The following is a 22,345-nucleotide window of genomic DNA, read 5'->3' as shown; positions in this document are numbered from 1 at the left end:
GAAACATTTAATTGGGGCTAACTTCCAGTTCAGAGGTTTAGTCCACTATCATCATGGATGGAAACATGGTGGCATGCAGGTGGACATGGTGCTGGAGAGGCAACTGAGAGTTCTGTATCTTGATCCATAGGCAACAGAAGGAGACTGCAACCCACACTGGGCATAACTTGAGCATATAAGACCTCAAAGACTACCTAGACAGTAACACACTTCCTCCTAATAGTGCCACCCACTATGGGCCAAACATTCAAATCCATGAGTCTAAGGGAGCCATTTCTATTCACACTACCACAGTCTCTATTGAATTTGGCCCATATTTCCATGTATGGCCTGAGAAAGCTGCAAAGGAAAAAGGATTTGGCTACTTTAAAAAACTCCGCCATACAGCAGAGCACTTAAACAGCCACTTTAAATCAAAACAATCAAACAATGACAACAACGAAATACTAAGTAAGAAATGCCTGCCACAGTGCAGAGCTGGGGACTGAATGCGGTTCCTGGTTAAGAGCAAAGAGTAAATAAAATAAATCAACTACAATCATGTTTCTCACAGAACCAATCCCACATCTCAGTACCATTGTTCTATATAGACTTGTTATTGCTGTGATGAAATTTCTGATAAGAAGCAACTTAGGAGAGGAAAGATGTATTCTAGCTCCTAGTTCAGATGAATGCAGTCATAAAGACTCCCACCTCAGAGAAATGCAGCCCATCATAGCAGGAAGTCATCAAGGCTCCCAGCTCAGAGGAACATTATTCTGGGGAAGGTATGGAGGCAGAATGGCTTAGTCTATGGTGTCAACCACAGAGAAAGGGAAAAGCAATACTTATTTTGCCATCTCCTTTTCCCACTTTATTCAATCTGTCTGGGTCCCCACCATACAAGATGTGCCATCCACTTTAGGGTGGGTCTCCTTCTTCAGTTAATTCTGTCTGGAAATGCCCTCACAGACACATCCAGAGTTGTGTTTCTCAGGTGGTTCTAAAATTCAGTAAGTTGAGAATAAAGAATTAGCATTACCATATGTTGAGTCTTGTAAAAAATTATGAAATAGACAAAAGAAATTACATTTCATGACCTACTGGGCATTTTGTGAAATGTGCTGGCACCATCCAAGGGATGTCTACCTTTGCCTTGACTGTATTACTATCCAACTGTGTAGAGACAGAGGTTAACTTTCGAAAGTTGATAGGTACACACAAAAATACTGATACCCATAATAATGCATATAATTCCTAAATATGGGATGGAAAAGATATTGTATGGAAGGGAATATAAGTTTTTATAAATAAAATTTTATATTTTAACTTATATATTTATAAGTTTTATAAATAGAATTATTTTGAATGTCCCTATTAGTTTCCTCATTAATGGATGAGGTAGGTAATTTGGAGTATAATATTACTTCTTTAAAAAAACTTTGTAGTATCTATTATTATATATTATTATTATATTGTGTGGAGGGGTGTATGTGCCATGACATATGTCTTGGGATCAGAGGACAACTTTGTGGAAGTGGTTCTCTTTTTTAATAGTTATATGGGTTCCAGGGATGGACCTCCAGGTCAACAGGCTTTACCTGCTAAACAATCTCACCAACCCTACTTTTACATCTTTGAAAAATCTTTTTATTTTAATTAAAAAATTACATTTATTAGTCAGGTAGTGGTGGCACACACCTTTAATCCCAGCACCTGGGAGGCAGAGGTAGGCAGATCTCTATGAGTTCAAGGCCAGCCTGGTGTACAGAGTGAGTTCTAAGACAGCTAGGGCCACACAGAGAGACCTTGTCTTGAAAAACCAAAATAATATTTAACACACATGGTGTGTGTGTGTGTGTGCGCGTGCATGCATGTGGATGTGTCCATCTGTCCGTGTCTATCCATGCTTGTGGGTGCCATCCTCTGCAGGTGGAGGTCAGAGGACAACTCTCTAGAGTTGGATCTCTCCTCCATTACATGGATCCTGGTGATCAAACACAGGTTCTTGTAAGCAAGCACCTTTATTTGCTGAGCCATCTAGACATGTTCTAAAATAAACATTTTCACTAAGATCCAGATAGAACCTAGTAATCACATTACTAATGAGCACATTAAAGTTGTTGAAGCTTAACTGTTGGGTTCTAGAAGGTGAATGCTAAGTAGAGGGACTGTTCCTCTAGCGTTCTCTGCTCCTTTCTAATAATTTTCAGTTCTTCTTTCTGATTTACTCAGGCTGGCTAGTTTATCCCCCTCCCCTGAGAGGAACAACAATCAGAAAATTGGTTTTACCAACCATTTGATAATCCTTCTAAGGGAACTAATAGTTTATAGGTGAAAGGTGACCATAAATCTAGTTTAGTAGTGTTCTCTGATAGTCTTGGTCATTTTGACTGTCTTGGTCATTCTATATGACTCCCATACCGACTGGGAAGAACAGAGTCGTCTTCTCTATGGTACCAAACTCTTTTATATGTTTCCACACTTCTTTTTGACCGGGGGCTGAGACTGCACAACTAACACATGTCAATGTGTCAGGCTAGAATGAAAAGAAGACTCACACCCATTGCTACGAAAGGGCAGGAGATCTTTCTACCTTTGTCAAGTCATACTAAGTTAAATCATCATTTCTCTAATTAAAGAACCTTTGTAACAAAACAAGTACACTCATATAAATCAAATGTTTCTAAAATTCCCCCAAATAAGGGCATTCAATCTCTTTGAACATGAAATTTGAAAAATACCATTTCTACAGAAATTATTGGGGCAGAAATAATTCAGGTTGAAAAACTTCAGGGAAATCTTTGACAAATAAAATTATTTTTTGTTAAAAAAGTTATTTGCAAAGAAAAGCTATTTCTTTTTCTCAGTGTTATATATAATGCACATGTGCATTTTATTTTGCATGGACATGTTTCCTTAGGAAGAGATTAGAGTTTCCCAAGCATATTTAAGGTTACACGATATTGTTAACATTAATGTTTAAAGATGATGAAAAATGCAAATTTGTTAAACAATGAATTATTATTCTGACAAGATTTTTATGCAAATAGTAACATTTCATAGTAACATCTACTTAAACTAAGTTCGATGATTTGTAGTACTTAAAAAGTTTGACTTATCTGTGTGTGATTGTCTGTGGGTTTTTTTTTGTATTTAGCTATTCATTTATTATGTGTGTTTTTTATTTATTTTATTTTTTTACATACTAACCCCATTTCCCCCTCCTTCCACCTTCCCCTCATCCAACCCCCCATCTGCTCCTCAGTGAGGGTAAGGCCTCCCACGGGAGTCAAGGAATTCCGTCACATCACCACGTTGAGGCAGGACCAAGGCCCTTCCCTCTGGTGTCTAGGCTGAGAAAGGTAATTCTTCATAGAAAATGGGCTCCAAAAAGCCAGATCATTCATTAGGGATAGCTCCCGGCCCTAGTGCCAGTAGCCCCACAAACTGCCCAAGCCACACACTGTCACACTGTCACCTGCATTCAGGGGGCCTAGATTGGTCCTATGAAGGCTCCCCAGTTGTCAGCCTGGAGTTGGTGAACTCCTACTAGTTCAGGTCAGCTGTTTCTGTGGGTTTCCCTATTGTGGTCTTTGCCCCTCTGCTCATATTATCACTCCTCTCTCTCTTCGACTGGACTTCGGGAACTCTGTCCAGTGGCTAGTTGTGGATCTCTGCGTCTGCTTCCATCAATAATTGGATGAAAGTTTCAGGAGATCATGTCTATTTCCCTTCCTAGGGTCCTCTTTGTTTCTCAGCTTCTCTGGGGTTGTGGACTGTAGGCTGGTTATCCTTTGTGTTATGTCTAATATCCAGTTATGAGTAAGCACATACCATATTTGCCTTTCTGGATCTGGGTTACCTCACTCAGGATGGTTTTTTCCATTTTTGCCCATTTGCCTGCAAATTTCAAGATGTCATTTTTTTTTAACTGCTGAGTAGTACTTCATTATGTAAATGTGCCACATTTTCTTTATCCATTCTTTGGTTGACAGGCATCTAGGTTGTTTCCAGATGGTGGTTATTATGAATAATGCTGCTATGAACATAGTTGAGCAAATGTTCTTGTGGTATGAGTGTGCCTCCTTTAGCTATATGCCTAAAAGTGTTATTGTTGGGTCTTGAGGTAGATTGATTTCCAAACTTCTGAGAAACAACCATACTGATTTGATGGCCTGTGTTTTTAATCCTAGCACTCAGGAGGCATATGAGGACAGTGGAAAGCACATGTCTATGAATTACAGGCCAGCCCGAACTACATAGTTAGGCCTGATTTAAAGAACGGTTTGAATTAACAATTAACTGAGCTATTTAACGGATATTCTTTGAATTGCCTAAACATTTCTTAGTATAAATTTAGGATTTTAGAGTTTTGGGGCTGGAGAGTTGGTTCAGCGGCTGAGTGTGTCGTGCTGGAGCTCAGTTCCCAGCACTCATGTTAGGGGATACACAACTGACTGTAACTCTAGCTCCATGGGACCCCACATTCTCTTCTGGCCTCTGTAGGCCCTGCACACTCATGTGCACACATGCATACACTGACACACGGCAGGTCTAATAAAAAATAAATCTTCAAAAGGATTCGAGAATTTGCTGGTCCCCCCCCCCCCCCACTTGTAAGAAAGTATAAAATGACTGTGGCGGTCACAGAAATTTGTGTTACCCATAAAAATGGACTCTGTTAGTCTCCTAAAATGCTTGAATAGGAGGACTGCGCCCAATTACTCATTTCCTTGTTGGATGACGGGGAGATGAAACAGGCTCTTCTGAGCGCAGAAGCCATAGCAGCAAGTGAGAAGGGAAAGTTTGGTCCTGCGAGGAACTGCATCTGCCACGCTCAGAAAGAACTTCAACTAGCGGTAGAGACTCCCTGCCACCTACATGGCCCTTCCCGCAGGCTGACGGCCTCTTCCGGACAACTTCGGGTTTTACTGGGGTTACACGTCACCGGTCTCGCTTCCCGGTAACTAAGGTGACGAGAGGACCTTTCCTCTGAGGCAAACAGACGTCGTGGTGAGTCAGGGCGGATGCCGGAGGAAGGCTAGATGCGTTTGGATGACGGACCCGCAGGCGCCGAGGTCCAGCGCAGGAGCAGGAGAAGCGTTTAGGGACATATTCGAGGACGCACTTACCCTAAGGAAACTCTGAATTTCCAAGTTTCAAGCTTGAGAAACGAATGCCTTGCCCTATTCAAAGATGGCGGCGCAGCGCTTCTGACGGTTTTGCTCTATGCGTCTGCCAGAGAAGCGCTCTCTGATTGGCTAAAACAAGGCGCCGTGGAGTGACGTGTAGGAGCACTGACCAATCGACTGTGAGCTGAGGTGGACTTGGCGGTGGAAGCCGGAGCCGAGCGCTGGAGTCCGTGGGGCGCGGAAGGCTCTGTCCAGGTGAGTGGCTCCGGGCAGCTGAGCGGTCCTGCTCTGGTGAGTGGGCGCTTAGGAGGAGAAGGAGGGCGAGAGCAGAGGTCCCCGGGCAAGGTGGGCTGCATCGGGGAGGAGCCCTCTGCTTGCCAGGCTGAGGCATCAGAGGGAACTGATGATCTCCAGAAGCTGGATGAAAGTGACTCGTCCGCCCCATGCCTGATGGCAGAGGACTAGTTTCTGACTCTTTAGCCATGGGAATTGGGGTGGGGGTGGTGATGACGTGAACATCCGGAAGGATTGAATCCTCATGAAAAACTTGAGTTTTGCTTTATGATAAGTGAAACCAGACCCAGATCTTCAGTACAGGGTTAGGTGTTGGTTAGCCGTGTCTACAGATGGTTACCAAGTCCTGGAAAGTTATGTCGTGGAGAAATGAGAGTGGCTCATATATTTTATTGGATCTTTTTGTGTATTCTCTCACTCGCTCCCTCACTCTCATGTTTACTTTTTCAGATATCCGTACTCCTTGAGAATTTGCTATGAGCAGTGGACTCATGTCCTTTGGAAAAAAACGTACATTTTCTCAACATATCGAATGTAATAAAAGAACATAGAACTAAAAAGGATTCATGCATTCACTGAAATCCTCTGAATGTCCAGGATTAAGTAACCGTGGTCTAGAAGAACCAGGAAAGGAGGCCATGGGAAACAGGGAGCAGATTTTAATATGTAGAGACCTGGGGACTTGTGCCTTTAAATAAAGACCTTTAAAGAGGGGTTACCGATATTGAATGGAGTTTTCTGAAGTAGTTGCTGAAAATGGCGATATTAGAAAGTAACTACCTGTGATGTACTCATTTGCCCTCCAGGAAGGTACATAAATGCTTTCTGTGTAGTCAGTGTTTCGGTTTCCTGTGTTTGCCAGCAACAACAAGGAGATGTCTTAGATTTTCCGTTGGAACAGATTGGGGGTTTTCGTTGTGTGGGTTCTGTATGGTAGAATAATTAATTTGCTTTTCTGGTCATGTAAAATTGCCCTCATCGAAGTTATTTGCAGTATGGTATTCCTCAGAGGAGAGAGTTATTATCAATCATGTCTGTCACTAAAAGCACTTTACTATTTTATATGTGTGTAAAATATTGCTTCTTATTTTCATATATAGTATATATAATATATATAATATTACGTATACATATGCACACACACATATTTTATATGATCTCCCTATGTAACCCAGGAGGCTTTGAACTCTTTTGGTTCTTTTGCCTCAGCCTCTCAAATAATGGAGATTACAAGAATTTTCCCTCTGTTCTCATCACATACATTCTTACTTTCCTTTTTCATTGTTTTATTTATTTTTTTGCATGAGATGTGCATGCTGTGTGTGCACCTGTCGGGTCATCCATGCTGGGGGCTGAAGGCAACACTTGTAGTATTGGTTCTCTCCTTACACCTCATCTGAGGACCAAACTCAGGCTGTCATACTTTACCCGCTCGGCCACCTTGCCTGTCCTTGCTTGCTTTCCTGAAGAGCTTGTTCAGTTGAACCTCAGTAACTTATGTGTCGCGATGTGTTCACAGCTAGGAGGCATTTACTCAACAATATTGGGGTCTGAAAGCTTAGTCTGAAGGACTGACTTCCCAGGGCTTTTCAAGGATGAGCATAAGCAAGCATGGTAAGGAAGGAGGACAAGGGGAGACTCGGTATGAAAGCAAACTCCCCTTCGTAGTGTTGGTGTGCCCATTAGAAATGCTTGAGTGTCACGCTGCTTCCTGTTAGTAACTGGATTCTCAAGTCAGCATACTGTTCTTTTCTTCACAGTGAGCAATGTGTATGTGTGTGGGAGGAGGGCACAAAAGCTTACTTGGATTGTAACATTTCTTTTTCTTTTTTTTAAAATGTTTTTAAATGTTTTTTTATACTTTATTTGTTTATTATGTATACAATATTCTACCAGCAGGCCAGAAGAGGGCACCAGACCTTATTACAGATGGTTGTAAGCCACCATGTGGTTGCTGGGAATTGAACTCAGAACCTTTGGAAGAGCAGGCAATGCTCTTAACCTCTGAGCCATCTCTCCAGTCCCGGAATGTAACATTTCATACAGTATGTACTTTGATGGATAAAGGAAGGAAGGGAATTAGGAAAGTTGTTAGCCGATGAAATAGTTTGAGACTTTGGATACATGGTTGAAACTGGCTTGTCTGAGGACTTGAGCTCAGTGCTTGCCTAGCATGCACAAGGCCCTGGATTCAACCCTTAGCCTCACAAACAAACAACTAGATAATAGTAACATCCACCCACACACAGCTAACAAATGGTCAAGCAGTTCGACCTTTAACTGCTTTAATTTTTTTCAAGTTCCACAGAGATGGTTTGAGAAAGTGACCAATTAGTTTTTTTGCCAACTTGACACAAGTCATTGTCATTTGAGAAAGGAAACCTCAGTTGAGAAGATGCTCCTACCAGATAGGCCTGTGGGGCATTTTCTTGATTGCTGATTTATGCATGAGGGTCCAGCCCATTATAGTCAGTGCTGCCGCTAGGCAGGTGGCCCTGAGTTTATAAGAAAGCAGGCTGAGCAAGCCTTGAGGAATGAGCCAGTAAGCAGTACTCTCCCCTGGCTGCTGTACAGTGCCTGCCGTGAGTTCCTGCTCTGACTTTCCCGGTAGATGGTGGACTACAAGAATAAGCTGAAATAAACCCTTTCCTCCCCGCATTGCTTTTGCTCATGATCTTTTTTGTTTGTTTGTTTTTTGAGACAGGGTTTCTCAGTGTAATAGTCTTGGCTATCTTGGAACTCCCTTTGTAGACCAGGCTGGTCTCAAATTCATAGAGATCCACCTGCCTCTGCCTTCCTGGGATTAAAGTTGTGTGCCACCACATCTGGCTTGGCCATGGTCTTCATCATGACAGCAGAAAACTAAGACAGAAAGGAAGAATAGTCAGCTTTGGGGGTCTGAGAGAAGAAAGTTACTGTTATCTTATAGTGACAAGTTTTCCTCACCCAAGTGTTTGTGAAACACTATCTCTTTGTTTGGAACTGAGTGCTAGATTTCTGGTGTGAACCACTGCACCTGACTTGAGACCATCTTTTTTTTTTTTTTAATTTTATTTAAGATCAGCTGAGAATTTTGCATCTAATTAAAGCTTTATTTTTAGTTTCCCTTTAGACCATGGCAACATACCTGGAGTTCATTCAGCAGAATGAAGAGCGAGATGGCGTGCGTTTCAGTTGGAATGTGTGGCCTTCTAGCCGCCTTGAAGCCACAAGAATGGTTGTTCCCTTGGCTTGTCTCCTCACTCCGTTAAAGGAACGCCCAGACCTACCTCCTGTACAGTATGAACCTGTGCTTTGCAGCAGGCCAACCTGCAAGGCTATTCTCAATCCACTTTGGTATGAGTTCTTTGAAAACCTAGTAAAATAATAAATAAATTGTCGTCTTTATGCAGTTCTCATACAAGTCACTTGATTTCTATAGAAGAGTTTCCAGTTTGAGGTAAGAGTAAGTAGATGCTAAGATTCTTAGAGGATGATTGCTCACGGAAACCTCTCTGGTCAAATACTTCAGATCAAATTGGAATCTTTTTGTTTGCTGTCTTTTTTGAGGCAGATCTAGTCCTAGCCAGATCTAGTCCTAGATCCTGGAACTCACTATGTAGATGTAGTTGGTGTCCACCTCACAAAGATCCTTTTGCCTCTGCCTCCCAAAAGCTGGGATTAAAGGTGTTTCTGGAAGGAACCCTATTTGAACAAGGGGAGGATAGGTGGAGAGAGTTTGAAATTGTTCTTCCTTCCATCTCTCCCTTCCTTCCCTTCCTTCCTTTCTTATCCCCTCCCAGATTAGCAGTTTGCTTCTGGTTAATTGTAGACTTTGAGGAATGGCTTTCTTTCTTTTTTTTTTCTTTTCTTTCTTTCTTTTTTTTATATTTATTTATTATGTATACAATATTCTCTCTATGTGTATGCCTGCAGACCAGAAGAGGGTACCAGACCCCATTACAGATGATTGTGAGCCACCATGTGGTTGCTGGGAATTGAACTCAGGACCTTTGGGAGAGCAGGCAATGCTCTTAACCTTTGAGCCATCTCTCCAGCCCTTTTCTTTTCTTTCTTTTTCTTTTCTTTTTTTTTTTTTTTTTTTTTTTTTTTTTGGTTTTTCGAGACAGGGTTTCTCTGTGTCCTAAAGCTTATCCTGGAACTTGCTCTGTAGACCAGGCTGGCCTTAAATTCACAGAGATCTGCCCGCCTCTGCCTCCTGAGTGCTGGGATTAAAGGTGTGCACCACCACCATCTGGCCAAGGGATGGCTTTTAAAGCATTAAATTTTTTTTTTAAAAGCTTCACTCTTTTTGTACATCCCCCATATGACTATGTAGTATTATGTAGTATGTCTGGAAGAAGTAGTAGACCGAGGAATTTATGGGTGTGTGTACGTGCTTACACAAGTGGGCATGCATATGTGCATGCCATTTGTGTGTGGGTACCTGTGGAGGGCAGAAGAGGGAGCAGAATTTCTTGGAGCTGGAGTTACAGGAGATGTGGGCCCCTGGATGGATGCTAGGAACTGAACTTTGGTGGAAGAGCAACACGTGCCTGCTGCTAACTGCTAAGCGGTCTTTCGCTGGCAGAAGAAATTTGACTCCCAATAATTTTATTGTTGAGTGAATTTTTTTTTAAACCTGAGATTCTATTCTATTCATATATTTGGGCACTATTGGGAATACTTTTTTTTCCATTATTTTTTGTGGTAGAATGTTCATGGTCTCAAACTCGAGGACTTATGTGGCCCTCCGGCATCAGGGGGAGGCTATGAGACAGTGGAAGTGTACCACCATTCATGGCTGAGGGATTCTGAAGCAAATTGAGAATGTTAAAATTTTTGTATGCAGAAGCACCTTTTTCTTTATTTGATTTTTTTTTCCTTTATTAAGCCCATATTAGGAAAGTCTCTACCCTGCTTGTAAAATGGTAGCCATTGGCTAGTAATACCCTAAATTCACAAAGGGAGAAGAAGCAATAGATCCTTTATTATGAACCATTCCTATCAGCTTTACCAACCTGGAAACATACTTTCAATGGCCTAAGTATGAAATGTGCTTTCATTATTGAAATTAAAGGTTGTATATAGGGGCTGGAGATCGGTGGCTCAATGGTTAAGCGTACTTGCTGCTACTGCAGAGACTCATGGTCATGTTCCCAGCACCTACATGTTAGCTGAGCCTTCTGTATCTCCAGTACCAGGGAATCCTTTACCCTTTTATGGCCTCTGCTAGTCATGTGTGTACTGCACATATATACAGGGAAAAAACACGTACACTTAAAAATAAAACTAAACAGATCTTTTAAAAAGTTTTACTTTGTTGAAAACATTGGGTATATCTTGACAACCAGGTTAAAATGAAGGGAAAAGAAAAAAGCTTATAGTTCGTGTGAGTGAAGAAATCTTCTTTTTTTGTTTTGTTTTGTTTTTCAAGACAGGGCTTCTCTGTAGTTTTGGAGCCTGTCCTGGAACCAGCTCTTATAGACCAGGCTGACCTCTAACTCACAGAGATCCACCTGCCTCTGCCTCCCGAGTGCTGGGATTAAAGGCGTGTGCCACCATTGCCTGGTGGTGAAGAAATTTAAAACATGATCATAGACATGAAAAAGACAAAAGAGAATTTACTAATTTGAGGGAAATTTTTGGTGTACTTAATAGCTAGTTTACCCTGCAGTGCAATCTCATGAGCTCTTTTGTATGCTCACACTCATAGAAGCACGTGCCTGTTTTAATGTGTGGAACTTTAAGTACATTTGATTGCTTTCCTGCTTAGAAATAAACCTCTGTGATATTTATCTTTCTTGCAGTCAAGTTGATTATCGAGCGAAACTTTGGGCTTGCAATTTCTGTTTTCAAAGAAATCAGGTATGTAATTTAAAACAACACATATAAATATGTATATATGTATGTATATACACACACACACACTTACACATTTTGTTCTTGTACTACTCTGGAAAAGATTATATCAACTTACATTTCTATCTACACTGGTGATTAGCACTCTTTGGTGATCTCAGGTAATGGCTTTTGTTAGGCTCATTGTATTTGAATAGTAAGGGACATAAAATTCTCTCATTTTTCTAAGTTTTCTATGGGAAGTAAATATATTACCTAAAGAAAATAAATCTGCCGTTTATATTTTATTGGATCACATTAATTTCCTAATTAGATGGTGCATGTTATTGAATTTTCATCATCTTGTAACTTTAGGGTCCAGTATCAGTGTTGAGCTCCTTTGAAAGTGTTGTGTTGCTGAGTGGTGATGGTGCATGCCATTTATCCCAGCACTTGCAGATGGATCTCTGAGTTTGAGTCCAGCCTGGTCTATAGAATATGTTCCAAGATAGCCAGAGCTACAGAGAAACCTGTTTCAAAAACAACAAACAAACAAACAAAAGTGCCCTGTCGTTTACCCTCTCTCCCCCAATAGGGTTTTCCTATGTTGCCCTGGCTGTCCTGGATCTCAGAGATATCCCAGGCTGTTGGCGGGTCAGCTTTTTAGACCACTGGGGTACCTTAGGCAGGCAAGGTGGAACAGCAACATATTGCTTCAAATTAAACAAATGCAGCAGAAACCAAAGCAGCACACCTTAACATAATTAAACAAATGGGGTAGAAACAAACGTAACACATTTTTGCCTAGTAAAAGCAATATTCTGCAACATAAACAAATGTAATGCATCTTTACATAGTTAAAGTACTATTTCATAACATTGTCCTTGGCCCTTCCAGCTCTTACAATCTTTTCTTCCCCTCTTCAGTATTCCCCAAACTGGAACTGTTTCCATCAGTTGCTGGATGAAGCCTCTCTGATGACAATTGCGCTAGGCACCACTCTGCGTTTAAAGGCATTATTACATTGACATATTTTCCCCTCCAGTCATGTTTGGTTCTATCCTAGGTCTCTGGGTCATCCAGCCTGTGGGTCCTGGTGCTCCAGGAAGTGTTAGGGGTGGGCTTACTCTCCTGACATGGGTTTTAGGCTAGCCTTTTGGTCAAGAGCAAATGTAATATCTATTTTTATCAGTAAATCTTTTTAAGGTTATATGACCATAGACATGTAAGAGAATTGGAAGCTTTGAGTGCTGATATTTGTGTTTTAGCAACATGTTTTTTATTTTGTGCTTTTAGAATTAACATGGTCATGAATCAGTTTTATAAATGGAGCATAAATGTACCATGCATGTTTGGAACTGGAGCTCAGAAGTGGTACATTTGCCTATGCCTAGGCTAGCTCCAGCACAAAGAAAAAAGTGGAACACAAATCACTTTCAGCCCTAATTAAATGTTTTGCTTTCTTCTCATTAGTTCCCTCCAGCATATACAGGCATATCCGAGGTGAACCAGCCTGCCGAATTGATGCCTCAGTTTTCAACAATTGAGTACGTCATCCAGGTAATTTTGTCATGTATTTAATGAACACTGTTAAAATTGAGTTTCTTTTGAAATACTTGGAGTGATACAGATCTCTCACCTGTCCGTGAAAATAAAGCTGATGTCCGTGGGAGTAGGTTCTAGACAGTATGTTACAGTACATTTGCGTTACTGGCTTTGTTTTCAGGTCTTGACCTTGGCTTTAACAAAGGTGGAACTGACCAAATTAAAGCGTGTCTCCACAGCCTCCTCCATCTCACTTGAGACACTTCATTGTCTAGGTGGTCAGCTTAAAATTTATAGTGCCTCCTCCCTTCCTGTCACTGGTCCCTATATGGTAGGAGAGATAGGCTTGCAGGGTTCGTCTGGCCCTGATGTAAATTCTGCAGTCTGGTTCTTTTCCCACCTCCCTGATCTTAGCGGTTTCCTCTGGATCTCCCTGAGCGTTCTGAGACTTAGGCCCCTCCCACACTCTGCTCACGATCTTCCTATCTTGAGCATGAGTCCGGTGAAATCAACAACCAAATGCAGCCGAGGAGATGAACAAAAGTTAGACCTACCCCTTCCTGGTCTCATCATTGATTTTTTTTTCCCCTACATCCCCTATCTTATTTAGTAGGCCATCCATTGAGTCACTATTCAGAACATACCTAGATTCTACTCACCACACCTTGTCCCTAGCCATCCTGGGCCATCTGCCTCCTCTCACTAGATACATAAAGTATCTTAGCTGTTCTTCTTCATTGACCTATGCCTGTTTTATTCTTTATTTTATTCTTAACCCAGCAGCCAGTGTAACTCTCTAGAAACATGTATTATGTTACTTCTCTGCTCAGAAGCCTCCACTGACTGAACTGACCCCTCTTCACTCAAAACAGAAGATAGTCTTCAAGTCCCCATGTCTCATCTCTCTAGTGTCCTTGTTCAGCCCACGGGCCTTCTTGACTCCTTAAGTGTCACACCTGCTAGAGAGGGTGTTTGATCTTCTTCCTCAGGCTGGAACTCTTTTTTGCTCTGTGTCTGTGTTACTCTCCACTTCCCTCCCCGGGATATTTACAGGTATAAAGACTTGCTGTTTTGTACCTAATTTGCCCTATGCTGGCTGCTATAACTGTGTATATACTGATCACTATGATCCTAGCTCCTATAACTGTGTATATACTGACCATTATGCTGTTTTTCTTTGCCCAAAGCGAGGTGCTCGATCCCCTCTGATCTTTCTCTATGTGGTTGACATATGTTTGGAGGAAGATGACCTTCAAGCACTCAAAGAGTCCCTGCAGATGTCCTTGAGTCTCCTTCCTCCCGATGCTCTGGTTGGTCTTATCACTTTTGGAAGGATGGTGCAGGTTCACGAGTTAAGCTGTGAAGGAATCTCCAAGAGTTACGTCTTCCGAGGGACCAAGGATTTAACTGCAAAACAGATACAGGTTTGTGCTTTGTCCAGAAGCAGGACCAAGGGTAGATCTGTGATGCTTATTATTTACTTTTAGTGTTACTGGAAATTGGATCTTTCTGTTTTTCCTTTTCAGGATATGCTGGGCCTGACCAAGGCAGCTATGCCCATGCAGCAAGCAAGACCTGCTCAACCTCAGGAGCAGCCTTTTGCTTCCAGCAGGTGAGATACCAGTGCACAATGTTACATGTTCTGTGGTGGACATGCCTGACAGCCCAGAGCAAGAAGGGCGATGCTAGGACTTCCGGTCCCATAGTTCTAAGAAAAAGAACTAAAGACTAGACCCAGTTGATATTCAGTGTCCTATAGAGACATTTTGACACTGTTTCATTGGTCCCTCCTCTTTGACACATGGCTGTTATCCTTGATCCTTAAGTAAAGCTGAGAAAACAAAAAACACTTCTTTTGGGTACTTTCAAATAAGCCTGTGAGCAGGCACTCACTTCATTCAGTTGACTGAAAGCCTGTGGTTGCCTCCGGCCAGGTTGGCAGCCAGCAAATTGTGCTGGAGACAACTTCCACTCTGGTTTTTCTCTATGCAGCTTCTAAGGCTCAAGAGGCAGGTGAACAGAGGCTTCAGCATGGTAGAGACTGTCCACAGAAACAAACTGGATTTCTACCAGGTTTATTATTAGGATTTCTTTGCTGCTTAAGATTTAATTGAACAGATGTTTTCCTTTTCAGTTAGATTTTTTAAATGATACATGTATAAATTTGTGATTATTAGATTTTATAGTATATTTCATATTAAAGTTGCTTGTTTTTGTGTTTACAGAGATAATTTTGAAGGAAAATGGTTGAGTTTTTGCTTTTGAATAATTGTTTTGAAAAGCAATTAACTGGGTGACCTAAGGTTAAAGGAACTTTACTAAATCACAACTGATGTGCCCTTTTGGAATCGTACAGATTTCTGCAGCCCGTTCACAAGATTGATATGAACCTCACAGATCTTCTCGGGGAGCTGCAGAGGGACCCATGGCCAGTAACTCAGGGGAAGAGACCTTTGAGGTCCACTGGTGTTGCTTTGTCCATTGCTGTTGGATTGTTGGAGGTAATTCACATTTTTATTGGGACCTCTCAAATCATACAAGCTGTTCTTGTTAGCTCTGTTTGAAAATTTCTTGTGCTTTAAGTCAGGTCATTGTGTATCCAAAAATGTTTTAGTCATTATTATGCACATTGAGGAGGCCCTTAGTATTTTGAAACCAAAAATTTTATGAAGAACTACAGGAATGGGAGTAGTGGAAAGTGCTTTTACTAAATAAAGTGCAAAAGCACCTGGTTGGGAGAAAGTAATTGCTGCTTTTCTCTGCTGTCATGTGTGTTACTCTGCGGCACTCCTAGTGCTGTGAGCAGGTGAAGAGACAGGACTCGTCTTTGGAGTATTTTATACGTAAATGGAAACCATACTCGGAGGTGGAACTGTATGCTTATGCCATAGTCTTTGCTCCGTTTTTAGGGTACTTTTCCAAATACTGGAGCCAGGATCATGCTGTTCACTGGAGGCCCTCCCACTCAAGGACCTGGCATGGTGGTTGGAGATGAATTGAAGACTCCTATTCGTTCCTGGCATGATATTGAGAAAGATAATGCGCGGTTCATGAAAAAGGCAACCAAGGTAGGTACTGTTGGATTCCGGCTGTAATTGCAGTAACAGCCAGGTGTGGACTTCTCTATTTTCTGAAGTCAGAAGGTGCTTGTATAGTGACTCTTCCAGATCTTGGCTCCCATTAACTTGTCTCCATCTATGGCTCTGGTTAGAGAGAATGGTTCTAGAGCGTTTAAAGAGTTTTGAATCTAAAGCTGTATTTTTATTCTATGTGGTTGTTTTATAGACAGCGAATTCTATGTATTTTTATTCTATGTGGTTGTTTTATAGACAGCGAATTCTATGTATTTTTATTCTATGTGGTTGTTTTATAGACAGCGAATTCTATGCTCCCTTTCTTGATTTCACCCTTAGGTGTATTAAGACATGCATTGGGAATCATGCTTCTTTTTCCTAAAGATAGTTTTTTTTTTTTTTTAACAGCATTACGAGATGCTTGCTAATCGAACTGCTACAAATGGTCACTGCATTGACATTTATGCTTGTGCACTTGATCAGACTGGACTTCTGGAGATGAAGTGCTGTCCAAATCTTACAGGGTATGTTGACATGTTCAACTATACCTTCCCTATGGTAAAGGAAGAAATGAATGGCGGTGTCATAGGGGTAAGGGAGGGTAACCTCGGAGTTTTCAGGTCGCTCAACTTTGGGTTCATTGGCTGGAAAGGGAGTGTGGGCCCTGTGGAGGAAGAAGCGGTGCTTAGCAAGAGGTCTCAGGATTTTACTGGGAACAAACCACATGAGAATAACGGCTTCTTTTCTTTTTTTTTTGGAATTGTTAAACTTCCCTGCAGACTAGCGTCACGCTAATGTGGAGTGCCCACTGGCCTCCAGCTGTGCACATCTTTGTGCTAGGCCAACATTAGCCTCCGAGTGTCAATGTGTCATGCGATGAGAAGAAATGTAACCTGGCTAAGTGACTGTGACAAGTGCCAGTTACACACCACGTCAGTAAATATAGAATGAATTCTCAGCTTGTGACCATGACTGAACTAGGAACCTTAGGACTTATGGAACAGTTTAGGAATGTTTTTTGGCTTTCCTCAGACTCTCTGAATCAAGAGCTCTTGGGGACCAGCTGTCTCGATTTTAGTGTTCATGAAGTTCAGAAAGCACTGAGGTGGAGCCCAGAATCTGTAGTTCAGCTACATGATGGTGTCGACTAGGGAACTTCAAAGACTCTAGGAAAAGAGAGCAAAGAACAAAGCAGGCTGCTCGGTCTGTCCTGTCCCCTGGTGTAACTAACATGGGGCATCACTTAGGCATCGGCATTCTTCCAAGTTTTCTTCCAGTGATTCTAGCATAGAGCAGTGTTTGAGCATATATAGCCTTGGTTTCTCTGGGAGCTCATTAGAAGTGTGACCTCTTAAACCTCATTTCCCACTTGCTGAATCAACCACATGGCATAGTTTGAGGAACATCTACAGAGAACCATGGATAGGGCCAAAGAGTCTGCATTTCCTTTGCCTTTATTCTTTAACTTAAATTTTATTTATTTATTTGATTGTTTATTTATGAGTGTACGTGTATGTCATTGTACACTTGTGGAGGTCTGAGGACACTTTATGGAGTTTTATGTGTGTGCATGTGTATGTATGTCAGTGTACACATGTGGAGGTCTGAGGACACTTTGTGGGAGTTAACTGTCATCTTCCAGTGTGAGGGCCCAGGGATTGACTTTAGGGAGTCAGTCTTGGTAGCAAGCACCTTTCCCTCTTGAACCATCTCCCCGGTCCGGATTTCTGCTTTTCTAATCAACCTCCCTAGTGATTTTGGGAAGGTATAAGAAGTAGAATCTAGCCACTTGAACCTGTTTTGGAGAGTAGAACAGATTGAGCCAATTGTAATATGTTGGGTCTTAATGGTCCTGATGGGCATATCTGTACCCATAGCACTCTAGAGGATCTTGAGTTCAAGGCTAGCCTGGGCTGTATAGCAAGAAGATGACTCTAAAAAGAAAAAGCAGTATTTGAGCACACCCCCATAGAAACTAATAACATACATGCTGGCAAGCTGGCTCAGCAGGTAAGTGTGCTTGCTTGCCTCCAAGCCTGAGACTTGAGTTCAATCCCAGGACTCATGTGGAAGGAAACAAATAATCCTGCAGGTTGTCCTCTGACCTCTGTGCCCTTCATGGCTTATGCATACCTATTCATAAACACACAAATACACACATACATAGAGGTGGATACATGTAACCCCCCTTTTAAAAAAAAAAGAAAGGAAAAGAAAAGGAAGAAACAGCAAAACAACCTTGAGACCACGAGAAGCCCAGGTTCTGGCTGAGTAGGATGACATCAGACAAAGGCGTGGTGACCCGGGCTGGACTAGAGGAGTAGTGGACGGTTCTCTAGGACACGTAGGTTCCCGTGGTGCTTGTTTTCCCTGCTGAGATGTTGGACTCTTTCCCTTTGAGCATTTGGTGTAAAGGGGTCACATGATGACCTGGAGATGCCTGACGGGGAGGGAGGGGATGCTGGTGCTGCTCAAAATGTTTTAGGTGGAGAATGACAAGTGTGAGAGAAAACCCTAAACATCTTTACTGCCTACAGCCGGGTATATGTGTGCATGCATGTTTGTTTACGGTCTTACTGGCGTAGCCTTGGGTGGCCTCAAATTCACAATCCTGCTTCAGCCTCCTGTGTGCTGGAGTATAGGAGTGTGCCACCACTTGTGTAGAATTTGACTGGAGCGATTGCAGATTGATGTGAATTGTGAGTTTGCCCACCCTTCACTTAGCATCTCCCAGGGTAGCACTTGACACAAATGGGATGGAAATAGCACAGTGCAGTCAGTGACACCACAAACCTGTGTGGATTTCTCTGCTTGTTTTCTTTTTCTTTTGTGAAAAGAAAAAGATTTTACCATATCTGAAGATTTGTGTATAGTGATCAAAATATAGAATTGGTATCTTAAAATCTTACAAAATATTTTTACATTTACTTTTTTTGGTGTGTGAGTGTATACGTGTATGTCTCTGAATGCACACGTCGTGGCACCTGTACGGATGTTTGAGGGCTCTCTGTGGGAGTTAATTCCCTTCCTTTACCATGTGCATCCTGGGATTGATTGAACTGAAGTTATCAGACTTAGGGGTATCCTTACCCACTGAGCCACCTTCCCAGCCCCTAGAACTGCCATAGGATCTTTTGTTTAATGTTTTTGAGATAGTTTCTTTGCTAAGTACAAATTGACCTTGGTCTTTTTCATTTAAGTTAATCTGTAGCACTTGTGTGGTCATGTTTTTCTTTGTGTTAATTATTGTTTGTGAATACTAAGGGACAACCGAAGGCTTTCAGTTCTCTTAAATATATACTTTCCCCTTTCTTACCCAGAGGCCACATGGTGATGGGAGATTCTTTCAATACTTCTCTTTTCAAGCAGACATTCCAAAGAATTTTTAGTAAAGACTTCAATGGAGATTTCAGAATGGCATTTGGTGCTACATTGGAAGTAAAGGTACAGTAGACTTTTAGAAAACTTATTTTAAATTAGCTTGTATAATTAGTTTATGGAATTTTCATATATACGTGATAAACATTTTCATATTTATTATTTATATGAGGCAGGGTCTCACTGTGTGTCCTCAGCTGGCCTGGAACTTACCATACAGACAAGGTTGGCCTCAAACTTACAAAGATTCACCTGCCTCTTCCTGTGTGCTCTACTGTACCCAACCATATTGAAGACTTTTGAAACTTTTCTGGGATTAGTATTGTTACTGGTTTAGTTTAGACACTGGCAGCCTCAGCCCATAAATAAACCTTTAAAGATCACGTAAAAGGATCCAACAAGATGGCTATCACAAAGTCTGTTGCCTACTGTAGTCCTTTGCTTCTCAAGGATGAACTCTGTATTTATTACAGTTCTAAACAGAAAGTTCCTGGTTTTCCTCAGGCCCTACTCTGCTCTGCTCCATCCCACTTTAGGATATGTGGAGTTAGAGGGGTTTGGGTGGGTGTTGGTTGCTATCCTGAGACTTGGGGACAGGCAGTCATGCATGGTCAGTATACACTCAGCCATTGGTGTGAGTCAGTGCATTGCACCTTTCTTTGGGTCACGAGCTCATAAATAAATGACATGGAGACTAATTATTAATTATGAACATTTGATCTTAGCTTAGGCTTTTTCTCAACTAGCTCTTGTAACTTAAATTAACCCATACTTTTTAATTTGTGTTCTGCCACATGGCTCAGTAACCTGGTTATTACCTCTTCTCTATATCATAATGGACTTCTTCAGTGTCTTGCTGGTGTCTCCTCCTCTCTTCTTCCCTGAGTCCTCTCTTCCAAGAAGTCCTGCCTATTCTTTCCTGCCTACCTATTGGCTATTCAGCTCTTTATTAAACCAATCACCATGACACATAAATATATAAATAAATAACTCACAACAGCCCTGAGTAGGGTTTATATTTAAGAACAACTGGGGTGTCCTAAGAGCATCATGAGTTTAAGTTCGTATTTCTTTGTAGGAAATCATAGTCCTATATTGACAGAGGTTTCTTTTCTTTTCTTTTCTTTTCTTTTCTTTTCTTTTCTTTTCTTTTCTTTTCTTTTCTTTTCTTTTTATTATGTATACAATATTCTGTGTGTGCCTGAAGGCCAGAAGAGGGCACCAGACCTCATTACAGATGGTTGTGAGCCACCATGTGGTTGCTGGGAATTGAACTCAGGACTTTTGGAAGAGCAGGCAATGCTCTTAACCTCTGAGCCATCTCTCCAGCCCCATGTTGACAGAGGTTTCTGTTCTGCCTGGTCCTGCAGCCATTGAGTCCCAAAGAAACACACAGAGCCCTTCATTAATTATAAACTGATTGGCCTATTATCTCAGGCTTTATTAGCCCATAATTCTTGTCTGTGTTAGCCACATGTCTTGGTACCCTTTGGGGGGAGACAGTCACATCTTGCTTCCCTTGCTTCTGGGTTACTGCTGCAGACTGACTCTTTCTTCTTCCCAGAATTCTCCTGTTCTCATTGCCCCACCTCTACTTCCTGTCTCACTACTGGCCAATCAGCATTTTACTAAACAAGTCTAAGAAACAAATATTTACAGGGTAAAAAACCATTTCCCACAGCAGCCCTAGACAGCTGACACTTAAGTCATTGGGAAACCATTAAAAGAGGCCTTTGAAAACTGCCGTTAGGAATTAGAGAAAGAGTTAGGTTATCTAGAATAATGTAATTTATATATCCTGACCTAGGATAATTTAACCTTTAAACAGCATTTTTAAATGTTTGAGTGTTTATTTAGCAGAATTAGAAGTTATTAAAAAAGGGATGGGGAGATTGCTCAGTGGGCAGAGTACCTGTTATATAAGCCTAACTACCTCATCAGCATCCTGTAAATGCATATGTATGCTTGAGGGTTTTGGTTTTTTTTTTTTTGATAAAGAGGAGTAGACTGAGCAGCACATGTCTTTAATCTCGGCATGCGGGAGACAGAGACAGGTAGATCTCTGAGTTTGAGGCCAGCCTGGTATATAGAGCAAGTTCCAGTTCAGCCAGAACTACACAGATGAACGCTTTCTCAAAACCCAGCTCAACCCCAAACAAAAAGGAATGGACTGAATTCACTTTATTGTGTAAGTTTGAATTCACTTCAGTAAAATGAATTCAGTCTTTAAAATCTCCATTTGTGCAGGCAGTGGTGGTTCGTGCTTTTCATTTCAGCACTCGAGAGGCAGAGGCAGACAGATCGCTGTGAGTGTGAGGTCAACCTAGTCTACAAAGTGAGTTCCAGGGGCTGGAGAGATGGCTCAGTGGTAAGAGCATTGCCTACTCTTCCAAAGGTCCTGAGTTCAATTCTCGGCAACCACATGGTGGCTCACAACCATCTGTAATGAGGTCTGGTGCCCTCTTCTGGCCTACAGGTATATACACAGACAGAATATTGTATACCTACTAAATAAATAAATTTTTTTTTTAAAAAAAAGTGAGTTCCAAGACAGCTAAAGCATTTGTTTGAAAAAAAAAATCCAGAGGCAGGAGAATCTGTGAATTTGAGGCTAGGACTATATATAGAGGCCCTGTCTATTTAAAAAAAAAAAAAAAAAAAAAAGAAAGAAAGGAAAAAAATCCATTGGTCTTATCATTATGTTGGGATTTGTGAATTAAGTATTTTTAAAATAATATGTTTACTGGTTAGAAATCTGTAAGTATGAATATGCATGACATTTGGAAAAGAATATAGTATATTTGGTAAAAAATTGTTATCTTTTGTGGGTATAGTAGTTTAAAGGTTAAAAAAATGAATTAAGAGTTGAAAAATGTTGTCTGGCCTGGTGTGGTGGTGCAAGCCTGTATCCTGGCACTTAGGCAGAGGCAGGAGGATTGTGGGTATGAGCTCACTTGGGCTGTCTAGAGATGTCCAGGTTAGTCTCAGCTTCTTAGGGATTCTGCTTCAAACAAATGAATCATGTGAAAATGCTATCTTACTGTGTCTTTGTTCTTTTGAGATAGTAATGGAGCCCTGACTGTCCTGGAACTCGCTTTGTAGACCAGGCTGGCCTCAAAC

The 22,345-nt window shown here is 41.4% G+C and overlaps 1 protein-coding gene across 2 annotated transcripts in view; it reads left to right on the top strand.

Moving 5' to 3' along the window:
• The first annotated feature begins 4,988 nt into the window (after nucleotides 1–4,988).
• The window catches only part of Sec23b (SEC23 homolog B, COPII component), a 42,221-nt gene continuing 24,864 nt past the window's right edge, over nucleotides 4,989–22,345 (top strand). Inside the window, exons 1-10 of one of the 2 annotated variants that reach the window (XM_087911153.1) lie at nucleotides 4,989–5,369; nucleotides 8,510–8,744; nucleotides 11,198–11,255; nucleotides 12,702–12,788; nucleotides 13,961–14,197; nucleotides 14,300–14,385; nucleotides 15,130–15,274; nucleotides 15,683–15,841; nucleotides 16,256–16,371; nucleotides 19,168–19,291. In XM_087911153.1, coding sequence (XP_087767279.1) covers nucleotides 8,524–8,744; nucleotides 11,198–11,255; nucleotides 12,702–12,788; nucleotides 13,961–14,197; nucleotides 14,300–14,385; nucleotides 15,130–15,274; nucleotides 15,683–15,841; nucleotides 16,256–16,371; nucleotides 19,168–19,291 — 1,233 coding nt within the window. In that variant the 5' untranslated portion in view covers nucleotides 4,989–5,369; nucleotides 8,510–8,523. Of the gene's footprint in view, nucleotides 5,406–8,509; nucleotides 8,745–11,197; nucleotides 11,256–12,701; nucleotides 12,789–13,960; nucleotides 14,198–14,299; nucleotides 14,386–15,129; nucleotides 15,275–15,682; nucleotides 15,842–16,255; nucleotides 16,372–19,167; nucleotides 19,292–22,345 lie in introns of both variants that reach the window. The other variant, XM_087911154.1, reaches the window with a different exon arrangement.

This window comes from Myodes glareolus, chromosome 10 (genome assembly GCF_982192425.1).
Source record: "Myodes glareolus chromosome 10, mMyoGla1.1, whole genome shotgun sequence".
In the NCBI taxonomy this organism is placed as follows: domain Eukaryota; kingdom Metazoa; phylum Chordata; class Mammalia; order Rodentia; family Cricetidae; genus Myodes; species Myodes glareolus.
The sequence above is the reverse complement of the archived record's forward strand: the minus strand, read 5'-3'. Positions and strand labels throughout refer to the sequence as shown.